The sequence below is a fragment of the Theropithecus gelada genome, chromosome 13 (assembly GCF_003255815.1).
Source record: "Theropithecus gelada isolate Dixy chromosome 13, Tgel_1.0, whole genome shotgun sequence".
Classification (NCBI taxonomy): Eukaryota; Metazoa; Chordata; class Mammalia; order Primates; family Cercopithecidae; genus Theropithecus; species Theropithecus gelada.
Genome location: NC_037681.1, coordinates 67,903,398 through 67,916,829, shown reverse-complemented (window position 1 = coordinate 67,916,829; position 13,432 = coordinate 67,903,398). Strand labels below are relative to the sequence as shown.

The 13,432-nt window shown below is 41.4% G+C and overlaps 1 protein-coding gene across 3 annotated transcripts in view; it reads right to left on the bottom strand.

The window, feature by feature from the left end:
- MSH2 (mutS homolog 2) overlaps positions 1 to 13,432 on the bottom strand; it is a 102,454-nt gene that overhangs the window by 83,578 nt on the left and 5,444 nt on the right. For all 3 annotated transcript variants that reach the window (XM_025405779.1, XM_025405778.1, XM_025405780.1), the window contains 5 exons: positions 13,207 to 13,361; positions 11,409 to 11,687; positions 9,524 to 9,670; positions 7,684 to 7,833; positions 5,678 to 5,811 (listed from right to left, as the gene is read on the bottom strand). In XM_025405779.1, the coding sequence (XP_025261564.1) occupies positions 5,678 to 5,811; positions 7,684 to 7,833; positions 9,524 to 9,670; positions 11,409 to 11,687; positions 13,207 to 13,361 (865 nt within the window). The remainder of the gene's footprint in view (positions 1 to 5,677; positions 5,812 to 7,683; positions 7,834 to 9,523; positions 9,671 to 11,408; positions 11,688 to 13,206; positions 13,362 to 13,432) is intronic.

The following is a 13,432-nucleotide window of genomic DNA, read 5'->3' as shown; positions in this document are numbered from 1 at the left end:
CAGCCTGGCCAACATGGCAAAACCCCATCTCTACTAAAAATACAAAAATTAGCTGGGCGTGGTGGCGGATGCCTGTAATCCCAGTTACTTAGGAGGCTGAGGCTGGAGAATCATTTGAACCCAGGAGGCAGAGGTTGCAGTGAGCAGAGATTGCACCATTCCACTCCAGCCTGGGGGACAGAGAAAGACTCCATCTCAAAAAAAAAAATGAAAGAAGTAAAATGGCAAAGAAAGGACAAGCTTCTAAAAAAACAAAGCACAAAGCAACATAAACACAGCACAGCTCCCTTAACCTTTAGTCCAGATATCATTAAAGGCCTAATAAGTTGCTAGTTTCACAAGTCTATTCAACATACAACTTCAGTAATAATTACAGTTTCAGTTTATGTTTCTGGTTAAAAGAAGCTTAAAGAAAAACACAACTACTCTGCTGTTTCTGTGACAATGTCAATTTTAAATCACAATTTTAGAAGTATCACAGTTATCGTTGGCATAACATAGTATACCTATCAATCCTACTCAATAAAATGACTCAGCTGTATGCAGTTCTGCCAGTCAACATGCGAATTAATATTGTATTAAATTGCATACAGCTGAGTCATTTTGGGGCTCAGTTAACCCCTAAAATTCCAATAGAATTAACCAAATTCTTGTGGCTTTTTTTTTTTTTTTTTGAGACAGAGTCTCACTCTGTCGCCCAGGCTGGAGTGCAGTGGTGCAATCTCAGCTCACTGCAACCTCTGCCTCCCAGGTTCAAGCAATTCTCCTGCCTCAGCCTCCCGAGTTACTGGGACCACAGGCGCACGCTACCACACCCAGCTAATTTTTTATATTTTACTAGAGACGGGTTTTCGCCGTGTTGCCCAGGCTGGTCTCGAACTCCTGAGCTCACACCTATAATCCCAGCACTTTGGGAGGCTGAGGCAGGCCAAGGCAATCTGGCCGCCTTGGCCTCCCAAAGTGCTGCGGTTACGGCCACTGAGCCCGGCCAAATTACTGATATTTTAAAATCAACATTCTGTCCCCTCTTTAACCCTACCATTTCTAAGCTTTCATTATAAGAGCTGACTGGAATTGGTTGGGCATGGTGGCTCACGCCTGTAATCCCAGCGCTTTGGGAGGCTGAGGCGGGTAGATGGCTTGAGCCTAGGAGTTCAAGAACAGCCTAGAAAACCTGACGAAATCCTGTCTCTAACAAAAAAACAAAAGCTAGCTAGTCTTATAACTCATTCTCTAGACAGATAGATAGATAGGTTTTTTTCAAAAGAGCTGACTGGAATTGCCCAACAGCTAATTTAAAAGGCTGAGAGCAAATATAGTTCCTAAAGAACTGTAATTATAAGTTTATAATTCCTTTTTTCATCTGTCCTACATATGGATTAAAGAAGTCAGAACCACCCATTTGATACATTAAATAGCAAATACTGTGCAGGCCTAAAGATTTTTAAAAAGGGTAAGTCCCAAGAGTCCTTATGTTTATACATGCACTTGGAGTGTTGTTCTTTATCCTTTTAAGCTTTTTCTTTTGTCCATTTATGGATTCATCTGAAGCTTTAGTAATTTTTCCTTTTTAATGTCAGAAATCTGTAAGGAACATTGAACATATGTTAGCATATAAAATAGTTTATTCTTGTGAAAATGCTGACAAAATAATTTGTGTATTGAATTTGTATTTTTATTGCCTTCTAGTTTAATATTGACTATTTCTTTTTATATAAAATAAGATTAACATAGCAATCTTTTTTTTTTGAGATGGAGTTTTGCTCTTGTTGCACAGGCTGCAGTACAAGGGTGCAATCTTGGCTCACCGCAACCTCCGCCTCACAGGTTCAAGCGATTCTCCTGCCTCAGCCTCCTGAGTAGTTGGGATTATAGGCATATGCCACCACACCCAGCTTATTTTGTATTTTTACTAAAGACAGGGTTTCTCCATGTTGGTCAGGCTGGTCTTGAACTCCCGACCTCAGGTGATCTGTCCACCATGGCCTCCCAAAGTGCTGGGATTACAGGCGTGAGTCATTGCGCCCAGCCAGAGACTATTTCTTATTAAGACTGCTACTTTAGGGCTGGGCGTGGTGGCTCACGCCTGTAATCCCAGCACTTTACAAGGCTGAGGCGGGCAGATTTCGAGGTCAGGAGTTAGAGACCAGCCTGGCCAACATGATGAAACCCTGTCTCTACTAAAAACCCAAAAATTGTTCGGGCATGGTGGTGCTCGCTTGTAATCCCAGGTACTCAGCAGGCTGAGGCAGGAGAATCGCTTGAACCTGGGAGGTAGAGGTTGCACTGAGTGGAGATTGCACCACTGCACTCCAGCCTGGGCGACAGAGACTCCAGTGAAACAAAGAAAAGAACAGAACAGAACAGAACAGAACAGAACAGAACAGAACAGAACAGAACAGAAAAGAGAAGAGAAGAGAAGAGAAGAGAAGAGAAAAGAAAAGAAAAGAAAAGAAAAGAAAAGAAAAGAAAAGAAAAGAAGAGAAGAGAAAAGAAGAGAAAAGAGAAAAGAGAAAAGAGAAGAAAAGAAAAGGAAAGAAAAGGAAAGAAAAGGAAAGAAAAGGAAAGAAAAGGAAAGAAAAGGAAAGGAAAGGAAAGGAAAGAAAAGAAAAGAAAAGAAAAGAAAAGAAAAGAAAAGAAAAGAAAGAAAGAAAGAAAGAAAGAAGTCTCCAAGTAAAGTATGGAAAAGTTGGCTTTGAGAAGAAATAAGTGTTATTTTTTCTTCTGAGAAAGAGCCAGAGAGTAAAAGAGTGAAAATACAGATAAATTTTGAGGTTTTAAGTGTTAAGGAAGAAATCATCTCCTTAGAGGTGTGAGATAGCTGAAGGCTTAAGGGAAAGTAAAAAATTGGGGGTTGGTCACTATAATGAGTCAGACAATAAAAGTAACATCCAGCTATCACTGAAAGCTAGAAAGCATGAAAGCACAATGGGACCTATCAGCATTGTGTGACCTTCTCCAGCAAATTTTTTTCTTTTTCGAAGACTGGGGATAGGGAAGGTTCTCACTATTTTCCCAGTCTAGACTTGAACCTGTGATCCTCCTGCCTCAGCTTCCCAAGTAGCTGGGACTACAGGCACAAACCACCATGCCTTGCTTATCATAAATAATTTTGGCTGGGCATGGTGGCTCACACCTATAATTCCAGTACTTTGGGAGGCCAAGGCGAGTGGATCATCTGGGGTCAGGAGTTCAAGCCCAGCCTGGCCAACATAGTGAAACCCTGTCTCTATTAAGAATATAAAAAATGGCTGGGCAAGGTGGCTCAAGCCTGTAATCCCAGCACTTTGGGAGGCCGAGATGGGCGGATCACAAAGTCAGGAAATCGAGACCATCCTGGCTAACACAGTGAAACCCCGTCTCTACTAAAAAATACAAAAAACTAGCCAGGCGAGGTGGCGGGCGCCTGTAGTCCCAGCTACTCGGGAGGCTGAGGCAGGAGAATGGCGTGAACCCGAAAGGCGGAGCTTGCAGTGAGCTGAGATCCGGCCACTGCACTCCAGTTTGGGCGACAGAGCGAGACTCCGTCTCAAAAAAAAAAAAAATTAAAAGAGTAGAGAGAATAGACATACTTGTTTTGTTTGTATAGGCCCAGACTCTGCTTGGAAGAATGTTCAATAAACACACACTGTTGCTCCCAGGGCAGGTGGTGGCAAAATACAATAGGAAATGTGACCCTGCAGTCATGCAAGACAAAGGCTCTTTATGGAGCTGACAGAGAAGGGTGGGTGACTTATCACTGTATATCCACCTGTCCTTTTTCAATTTTGACACATATAAATGTAACTACTTATTCACAAATAATAAAAATTACAAATTGTAAATTGCCTTAATTACTTGCAAATTACCCAGTCCTTCCAATCTCTTTTTTTATTGATACCTCATAATTGTACACATTTGGGGGTTTGTAATATTTTAATACATGTATACAATGTATAATACTCAAGTCAGGGTAACTGAGATATCCATCACCTGAAACATTTATCTTTGTTTGGGAATCCAATCATTCCAATATCGTTTTTGTTGTTGTTGATTTTAGGTGTCTTTTTTTGTTTGTCTGTCTGTTTTTGATACACAATCTCGTTTGTGGCCCAAGTTAGAGCGCAGTGGCACGATCTCGGCTCACTGCAACCTTTGCCTCCCAACTCAAGCAATTCTCGTGTCTCAGCCTCCAGAGTAGCTGGGATTATAGGCACACACTACCACGCTCATCTAATTTTGTATTTTTAGTAGAGATGGAGTTTCACCATGTTGGCCGGGCTAGTCTCGAACTCTTGACCTCAAGTAATCCGCCCGCCGCGGCCTCCCAAAGTGTTGGGATTACAGGGGTGAGCCACCGCATCTGGCCTGTTGATTTTTGTTTGAGACAGTGTCTCACTATGTCACCCAGGCTGGAGTGCTGGGACATGAATATGGCTCTTTGCAGCCTCAACCTCCTGGGCTCAAACAATCCTCCAGCCTTAGCCTCCCATGTATCTGGGACCACAGGCACATGCCACCATGCCCAGCTAAATTTTTAAAAATTTTTTTGGTAGAAATGGGGTGTCATTTTGTTGCCCAGACTGGTCTCAAAGTCCTGGGCTCAAGCAATTATCCTGCCTCAGCCTCCCAAAGTGCTGGATTATATGTGTGAGCCACCGTGCCCAGCCTCAATTTCTTTCTTTTTTTTTTTGAGACAGGGTTTCACTCTATTGCCCAGGCTGGAGTTCAGTGGCACAATCATAGCTCACTGCAGCCTCAAACTTCTGGGCCCAGGTGATATTCCCACCTCAGCCTCCCGAGTAGCTCGGGCTACAGGTACATGTCACTACACTGAGCTAATTTTTTTTTTCTTTTGTAGAGATGGTGTCTGTGTTGCCCAGGCTGGTCTTGAACTCCGAGGCACAAACAATCCTCCCATTACGGCCTCCCAAAGTGCTGGAATTACAGGCATGAGCCACCGCACCTAGCCCCAACTTCTGGTTCTAAATCACTAAATCCCACTCCTCTTCCCCAACAAACCTGGCTTCAGAAATCACCTTAAATTCATCAAGCAGTACTTACCTATATTACACTTCACTTAAGTTTTAAAACTTGTATCTAAAAGAAAAGACTGAAATAAAATATATTGAAATACTAGTAATTTTTGGATAACAGAATTATATAACCTTTTATTTCCACAATTTTAAAGACTTTCTGACATATATGTTTAGGTCACCTTAAATCTTTTCTAGAATAAAGAGTTAAGTGCTTTCTATATATCAGACCTTAAGTATTTTATGTATATTAAATCATCTCATGCTTATAATCCTATGAAGTAGCTGTTTTATTAATGTCATTTTAAAGGTGAAGAAACTATGACATAAAGGTTGAGTAATTTGCCCAAGATTACACACAATATGAACAAAGGTACATTGGCTCCCAAGCACATATTCGATACATACCATCTCAAATAAAAGAAGTTTTTTTTAATAGTGAAAAAAACTTATTTAAAAAAAAATGAGTTCTTTAATCAATCTAAATCATTACTACTCTATTTACTCTGTTCTTTAATCAATCTAAATCATTACTACTCTATTACTCTGTACAGTTAAATGGTAAGATATACTTGCAAAACTGCGTATTACAATAAGTGGTATAATCATGTGGATAACTGCAGGTTACATAAAACTAACAAAAGTATAAACTAATAACATACCTCTCCTCTATTCTGTTTTTATCCATGAGAGGCTGCTTAATCCACTGGTTAACAAGTCTTTGTCCTTGAGGGGTTTTACACTTATTCAGCAAGGCAGCCAGAGACTGAGAGCCAGTGGTATCTTCAACAGAACCCTAGTAAACAAAAAATAAAATAGAAAGAATGACACACTCATTAGTGAAAACCTTACTATGCCATGAAAAACAGAGAAACAATAACATAATATTCTTCAAATATTAAGAAATTTCCACAAAAAGTTCCTCTTCCTAAGACCAACTTTCAACTTCTTAATCCGTATGTTCAGCTGTACATTTCTCCCCTAGCCAAAACCACTTTATAATTACTACAGTTTTATTTTTTATTTGTTGAGACAGGGTCTCACTCTACTGCCCAGACTGGAGTGCAGTGGTGCCATCCTGGCTCACGGCAAGCCAGAACTCTTGGGCTCAAGGAATCCTCCCACTTTAGCCTTTCAAGTAGCTGAGACTACAGGCGCATGCCACTAAGCCCCGCTAATTTTTTCTCATTATGTTGCCCAGGCTGGTCTCAACTCCTGGCCTCAAGTGATCCTCCCAGCCTGGGCTCCCAAAGTGTTGGGATTACAGGCATGAGCCACATTACTCAGCCACTTACTGCAGTTTTAGACATAAAGCTTCTTAGAATGTCATTTTAAATTGCTAGGCCAGGTGCAGTGGCTTACACCTACAATCCCATCACTTTGGGAGGCTGAGGCAGGCAGATCACCTGAGGTCAGGAGTTAGCGACCAGCCTAGCCAACAAGGTGAAACCCCATCTCTACTAAAAATACAAAAATCAGCTGGGCATGGTGGCAGGCACCTCTAATCCCAGCTAATTGCCCAAACCCGAGAGGCAGAGGTTGCAGTGAGCTGAGATCACACCACTGCACTCCAGCCTGGGCAACAAGAGACTCCGTCTCAAAAAAAAAGAATTGCTATTAGTAGTGGTACACAAAATTATTCATAAAGTAAGGACTAATACTACATAGATAGCTTGAAACTAGAGGGAAAAAAAAGCAATTCGAGAGCAAGGCACAGAGGCGCACCTGTAGTCCCAGCTACTTTGGAGACTATGATACAATTGCTTGAGCCCAGGAGTTCGAAGCTGTAGTACACTCTGATGGCACTTCCTGTGAATAGCCACTGCACTCCAGCCTAGGGAGCATACACAGTGACACCAGCCTCTTGAAAAAAAAAAAAAAAAGCCTTGAAAAAAAAATAGCAGAGCATGGTGGTTCATGCCTGTAATCCGAGCCACTACTCCAGAGGCTAAGGCAGAAGAATCACTTGAAGCCAGGAGTGAGTGAACATCCTGGGCAACACTGTGAAACTCCAACTCTGAAAAAATGTTAAAATTAAGCAAGCATGGTGGCTTGTGCCTGTAAACCCAGCTACTTATGAGGTTGAAGCAGGAGGATAGCTTGAGCTCAGGAGTTCAATACTGCAGTGAGCTATGATTTTCCCACTTCACTCCACACTGGGTGACAGAATAAAGCCCAGTCTCTAAAAAAGTAAAAAGTAGGCCAGGCGCGATGGCTCAAGCCTGTAATCCTAGCACTTTGGGAAGCTGAGGTGGGAGGATCACCTGAGATCAGAAATTTGAGAACAGCCTGGCAAACATGGTGAAACCCTGTCCCCCTGTCCCTACTAAAAATATAAAAATTAACCAGGCATGGTGGCAGGCAACTGTAATCCCAGCTACTTGGGAGGTGGAGGTTGCAGTGGGCCGAGATTGTGCCACTGCACTCTAGCCTAGGGGACAAGTGAAACTGTCTTTAAAAAAAAAAAAAAAAGTTAAAAAGTGGAGTGGGGGAGGGGAGAGAAGAGAAAATATAGCCTTTTGAAGCTACTTACCTAATCCAAGTATAATAATATTTCAAAATATTTTAGCTCCCTAATAAAATTCTTCAGTATATGTCAATGAAAACATTTTTAAACCATTCAGCATTTTTAACCCTTTTTTTTTTTTTTTTTTTTTTTTTTTTTTACCTGAAAAAGGTTAAGGGCTCTGACTGCTGCAATATCCAATTTCATGTACTGGCTGAAGTCAAAAGTAGTCAGTTCAAACTGTCCAAAATTGGAATCATCTGATAAGAGTTCTAAAAACTTGATTACCGCAGACAATGATGAAACTGCAACCTAAAATTAAGAATTTAAAATCAAAGATTTCTATACCACTGGATCCAGTTCTAAAGATTTTCAAAAACAAATGCAAAATGAAAATAAATTCTGAACTCCATCATTTTCCTTGGTGTTCCTTCCCAGTCCAAACCAAGAAAACCTACGGTTAATCTCTTGAGGTTTGAAAATGGTTTTTACAAGGTGAAAATTAATGGTAATCGCAGTATTATTTATAATAGCCAAAAAAGAAAATTACCCAAATGTCCATCAAAACTAAAATGGGGGCCAGGCGTGGTGGCACATGCTGTAATCCAAGCACTTAGGGAGGATGAGGCGGGCAGATGACTCGAGGCTAGGAGTGTGAGACCAGCTTAGCCAACATAGTGAAACCCCATCTCTATTAAAAATACAAAAATTAGGCCCTTTCAACCTTGTGAGGTTAGAGTGAGAAAATGGTTATCTATGAGAAAGTGGGCCCTCACTGGACAACAGATCAGCCAGTGCCTTAATTTTGAACTGCCCAGTCTCCAGAACTGTGAAATAAAAATACAAAAATTAGCTGGGCATGGTGGCACATGCCTGTAAACCCCAGATACTCAGGAGATGAGAAAGGAGAATTGTTTGAAACCAGAAGACGAAGGTTGCAGTGGGCTGAGATCACACCATTGCACTGCAGCCTGAGCAACAAGAGCAAAACTCCGTTCCAAAAAAAAAAAAAAAAAAAACTGTGAAAATTAACTGTAATCGCAGGAGTATTTGTAACAGCCAAAAATGAAAATTACCCAAATGTCCATCAAAATTAAAATGGGGGTTGGGCACAGTGGCTCACACCTGTAATCACAGCACTCTGGGAGGCCGAGACGGTGGATCACCTGAGGTCAGAAGTTCGAGACCAGCCTGGCCAACATAGCAAAACTCCCTCTCTACTGAAAATACAAAAATTAGCCAGGCACAGTGGCATGCAGCTGAACCCAGAGGCAGAGGTTGCAGTGAGCTGAGACCGCACCACGGAACTCCAGCCTGGACAATAGAGCAAGATTCTGAGACTCCATGTCAAAAAAACAAAAAAAAAGGTTAAAATGGGGAGAGTAGCAGCGGCAGGGGGAAGGGAAGTAAAATGGATAAATTCTGACGTTTGTGCTATGAAATATGAACGCAAAAATCCATAACTACACTCAATGATATGCATAAGTCTTACAAATATTGAATGAAAGAAGCTAGGGAAAATATATGACATAATTCCATGTATATAAACTATAAAAACAAGCTGAAGGCGGTGGCTCATGCCTGTAATCTCAGCGCTTTGGAAGGCCAAGGCGGGCAGATCACCTGAGGTTCAGGAGTTTGAGACCAGCCTGACCAACATAGAGAAACTCCATCTCTACTAAGAATACAAAAAAAGATTAGCCAGGCGTGGTGGCACATGCCTGTAATCCCAGCTACTTGGGAGGCTAAGGCAGGAGGATCACTTGAACCCGGGAGGCAGAGGTTGCGGTGAGCTAAGATTACGCCATTCTACTCCAGCCTGGGCAACAAGAGCGAAACTCTGTCTCAAAAAAAAAAAAAAAGCTTACTATCATTGATACACAGCTTAGGGTTTAAGACAAATATGACAAATATCCTTCTAAAAAGTCACTATAATTTACATATTATTTATATTATATATTTACATTATATATATTGTAATTCACATTTATAATCCATGTACCTGATTCTCCATTTCTGGCAATACAGCACTATTCATCTGTTCTCCCTTTTTGCCTTTCAACAGCCGGTTGAGGTCCTGATAAATGTCTTTCGTGGAAAAGTCAGCTTTTTTTCTTTCTGTGATCAGAATCCCTCCTCTTTGAATAATCTATTTTGAAATAAATAGTTTAAACTACTATGAAAAAAGGAATAAGAAAAGCAATAATGAAAATGATAACATTGATAATTATAGTGATAACAGATTAACCTACATTAAATGTTTACACAATGTGCAAGACATTGATAATATGATGTACTGACACACTTTTTACATCAATAAACTAAATTTTCATCAAAATATAAAATTACGTTCACATAAAGCTTTCAAAAAATAGTCCCAACTGTAACAACTGTTTTTTTGTTTTGAGAGAGTCTCACTGTCGCCCAGGATGGAATGCGGTGACACAATCTTGGCTCACTGCTACCTCTGCCTCTCAGGTTCAAGCAATTCTCCTGCCTCAGCCTCCCAAGTAGCTGGGATTATAGGAGCAAGCCACCATGCTTGGCTAGCTTTTTTTCCTTCTTTGCATTTTTAGTAGAGACACTGGACAGGCTGGTCTCGAATCCCTGACCTCAGGTGATCCACCTGCTTCAGCTTCCCAAAGCGCCAGGATTACAGGTGTGAGCCACCGCCCCCGGCCACAAATAATAACCCTTAACAGAACTATTACTTGTGGAAAGTTGCTTAGATACAATCTATGCTAAAAATGTCCATCACATGTGTTATCTCCAGCGGTGCTTATGGTACTTGAAGACCACAAAAAGTAAAGAATCCTCGGGAGATACATACCTTAAGAAATATCTAGGCCAGGTGCTGTGGCTCATGCCTGTAATTCCAGCACTTTGGGAGGCTGAGGTGGGGGGATCACCTGAGGCCAGGAGTTCAAGACCAGCCTGACCAACATGGTAGAACACTGTCTCTACTAAAAATACAAAATTGGCCAGGTGTGGTGGGGCATGCCTGTAATCCCAGCTACTCAGGATGCTGAGGCAGGAGAATCGCTTGAACCCAGGATGTGGAGGTTGCAGTGAGCTGAGATCATGTCATTACACTCCAGCCTGGGCACCAAGAGTGAAACTCCACCTCAAAGAAAAAAAAAAAAGAAGTATCTAAATAATAAACTACATGCCTATAACAAATGACACAATCAAAGCCAAGCATGGTGGCTCACGCCTGTAATCCCAGCACTTTGGGAGTCCGAGGCGGGTGGATCACAAGGTAAGGAGTTCAAGACCAGCCTGGCCAAGATGGTGGAACCTCATCTCTACTAAAAATACAAAAATTAGCTGCATGTGGTGGTGCACACCTGTAATCCCAGCTACTCAGGAGGCTGAGGCAGAAGAATTGCTTGAACCTGGGAGGCGGACATTGCAGTGAACCAAGATCGCACCACCGCACTCCAGCCTGGGTGAGAGAGAGACTTGGTCTCAAAAAAAAAAAAACAACAAATCACACAATCAGAATTTAGTTAAAATAAATAGCAAAATAACAGGCTAAAGTAGTTCCACTCAAACTATCAAAACATGCTAAAGAACTGCATCTTATTTGATAAAACCATAATTACAGTGATATTTATTGTAATAATTACTCTTTTGGAACACAAGACAGAAAGGAAAGGGGGGAGAAAAGATCTGAGGTAAAATAAATCTTACACAAGAAACAGCTTGTTTTAATGTCCAATTAAATATACCGTTTCTGTCAATGTAAACATCAAAACATTATTTTAATTAGATATAAAAAAAATAGAGTTTTTTATTATTTTTCCTTAAATAAAACAGTATCATGTCAATTAAAGAGCCTTTCCTAGGCCTGGAATCTCCTCTATCACTAGACTCAATCTGCTTACCTGTCTCAGTTTCCCCATGTCTCCAGCAGTCTCTCCTCCAGGTAAAACACATTCCTTTGGTCCAATCTGGATGAGGAGAGCCTCAAGATTGGAGAACTGATCATTATCAGGGAATTCACACAGTCCTAGCTTCCTCTGTATGGAATCCACATACCCAACTCCAACCTGTCTCTGGCCATCAACTGTGGACATTTTAACACCCACAACACCAATGGAAGCTGACATATCATTGTTACCAAAGAGAATGTCTTCAAACTGAGATAGATTGCCAGGAGAAGCCTAAGTAAAAATAAAATTTCAAAAATTTAACAAACTCTTCAATGTACTTTAAAATTTTACTAGCAAAAAGGAAAAATCCAAACTCAATGAACCTTATTAATAAAATGCTTTCTTTTTTTTTGAGATGAAGTCTTGCTCTGTCATCCAGGCTGGAGTGCAATGGTACAATCTCGACTCACTGCAACCTCTGCCTCAAGGTTTCAAGCAATTCTCCTGCCTCAGCCTCCCGAGTAGCTGGGAATACAGGCACACACCACCACGCCCAGCTAATTTTTGTATTTTTAGTAGAGATTGGGTTTCACCATGTTGGCCAGGCTGGTCTCAAACTCCTGACCTCGTGATCTGCCTGCCTCGGCCTCCCAAAGTGCTGGGATTACAGGTGTGAGCCACCGCACCTGGCCAATAAATTGTTTTCTTATGAAAAATAACTGGCCGAGTGCAGTGGCTCACGCCTGTAATCCCAGCACTTTGGGAGGCCAAAGTGGTCAAATCATGAGGTCAGGAGATCAAGACGATCCTGGCCAACATGGTGAAACCCCGTCTCTACTAAAAATACAAAAATTAGCCAGGTGTGGTGGCACGCACCTGTAATCCCAGCTACTTGGGAGGCTGAGGCAGGAGAATCACTTGAATCAGGGAGTCAGAGGTTGCAGTGAGCCAAGATGGCACCACTGCACTCCAGCCTGGCAACAGAGCAAGACTCTGTCTCAAAATAAACAAACAAATAACTGCTTGTGGTTGGGCACAGTGGCTCACACCTGTTATCTCAGCACTTTGGGAGGCCAAGGCAGGCAGATCACTTGAGGTCAGAAGTTCAAGATCAGCCTGGCCAACATGGTGAAACCCTGTCTCTACTAAAAATACAAATCTGTAGTACTCATTTGTGGCCAGCCTTACCTATTATAAGGATCTTACAAATACTTGTCTCTATTATGACCTTAGTACTGGCCCTGCCCTCCCCTTCCCTGGCCCTCCCCCCTCCCTTTCCCATCCCCTCCCCTCCCCTCAGAAATTATCTATCTAATCTATCCCTCTATAGAGATGGGATCTTCCTACATTGCCCAGGGTGGTCTCAAACTCCTGGACTCATGCAATCCTCCTGCCTTGGCCTCTGAAAGTTAAACTGTAACCTCAACCTCCTGGGCTCAAGTGATCCTCTCACCTCAGCCTCTTGATTAGCTGGAACCACAGGTGTGTGCCAACAGCCCCAGCTAATTTTTTTAAATTTTTTTGTCTTCAATAGAGATGAGGTTTTACCATGTTGGGCAGGCTGGTCTTGAACTCTTGGGCTCAGGCAATCTGCCTGCCTCAGCCTCCCAAAATACTGGGATTACAAGCAAGAGCCACTGTGCCCAGCCAAACTGCAACTTTTTAAAAACCACATGCTAATTGCTACTAAAGTGTCTCAAAGCATTCTATTATCACAGTCTACTTAAAATACTAAAACACAATTAAATTCTTCACATTTTTATTTTTCTACTCTTAAAAAAATAAGTAAATTAAAAAGGAAGATAATTACCTTATATGCCAAATACCAATCATTCTCCTTGGATGCCTTATTTCCAGCTCTGTTCTTATAAACTTCAACTCTATACTGACGAACCAGAAGAAGATCTTTTACAAAAGATTCAAAATTCATTTTACTAAGCACAACACTCTGCAGATTCTTTGCTCCTTAAAAAAAAAAAAAAAGTACATTACAGATTTGAGATATTACATGTTCAAGCACTGTATCAGTCGGACTT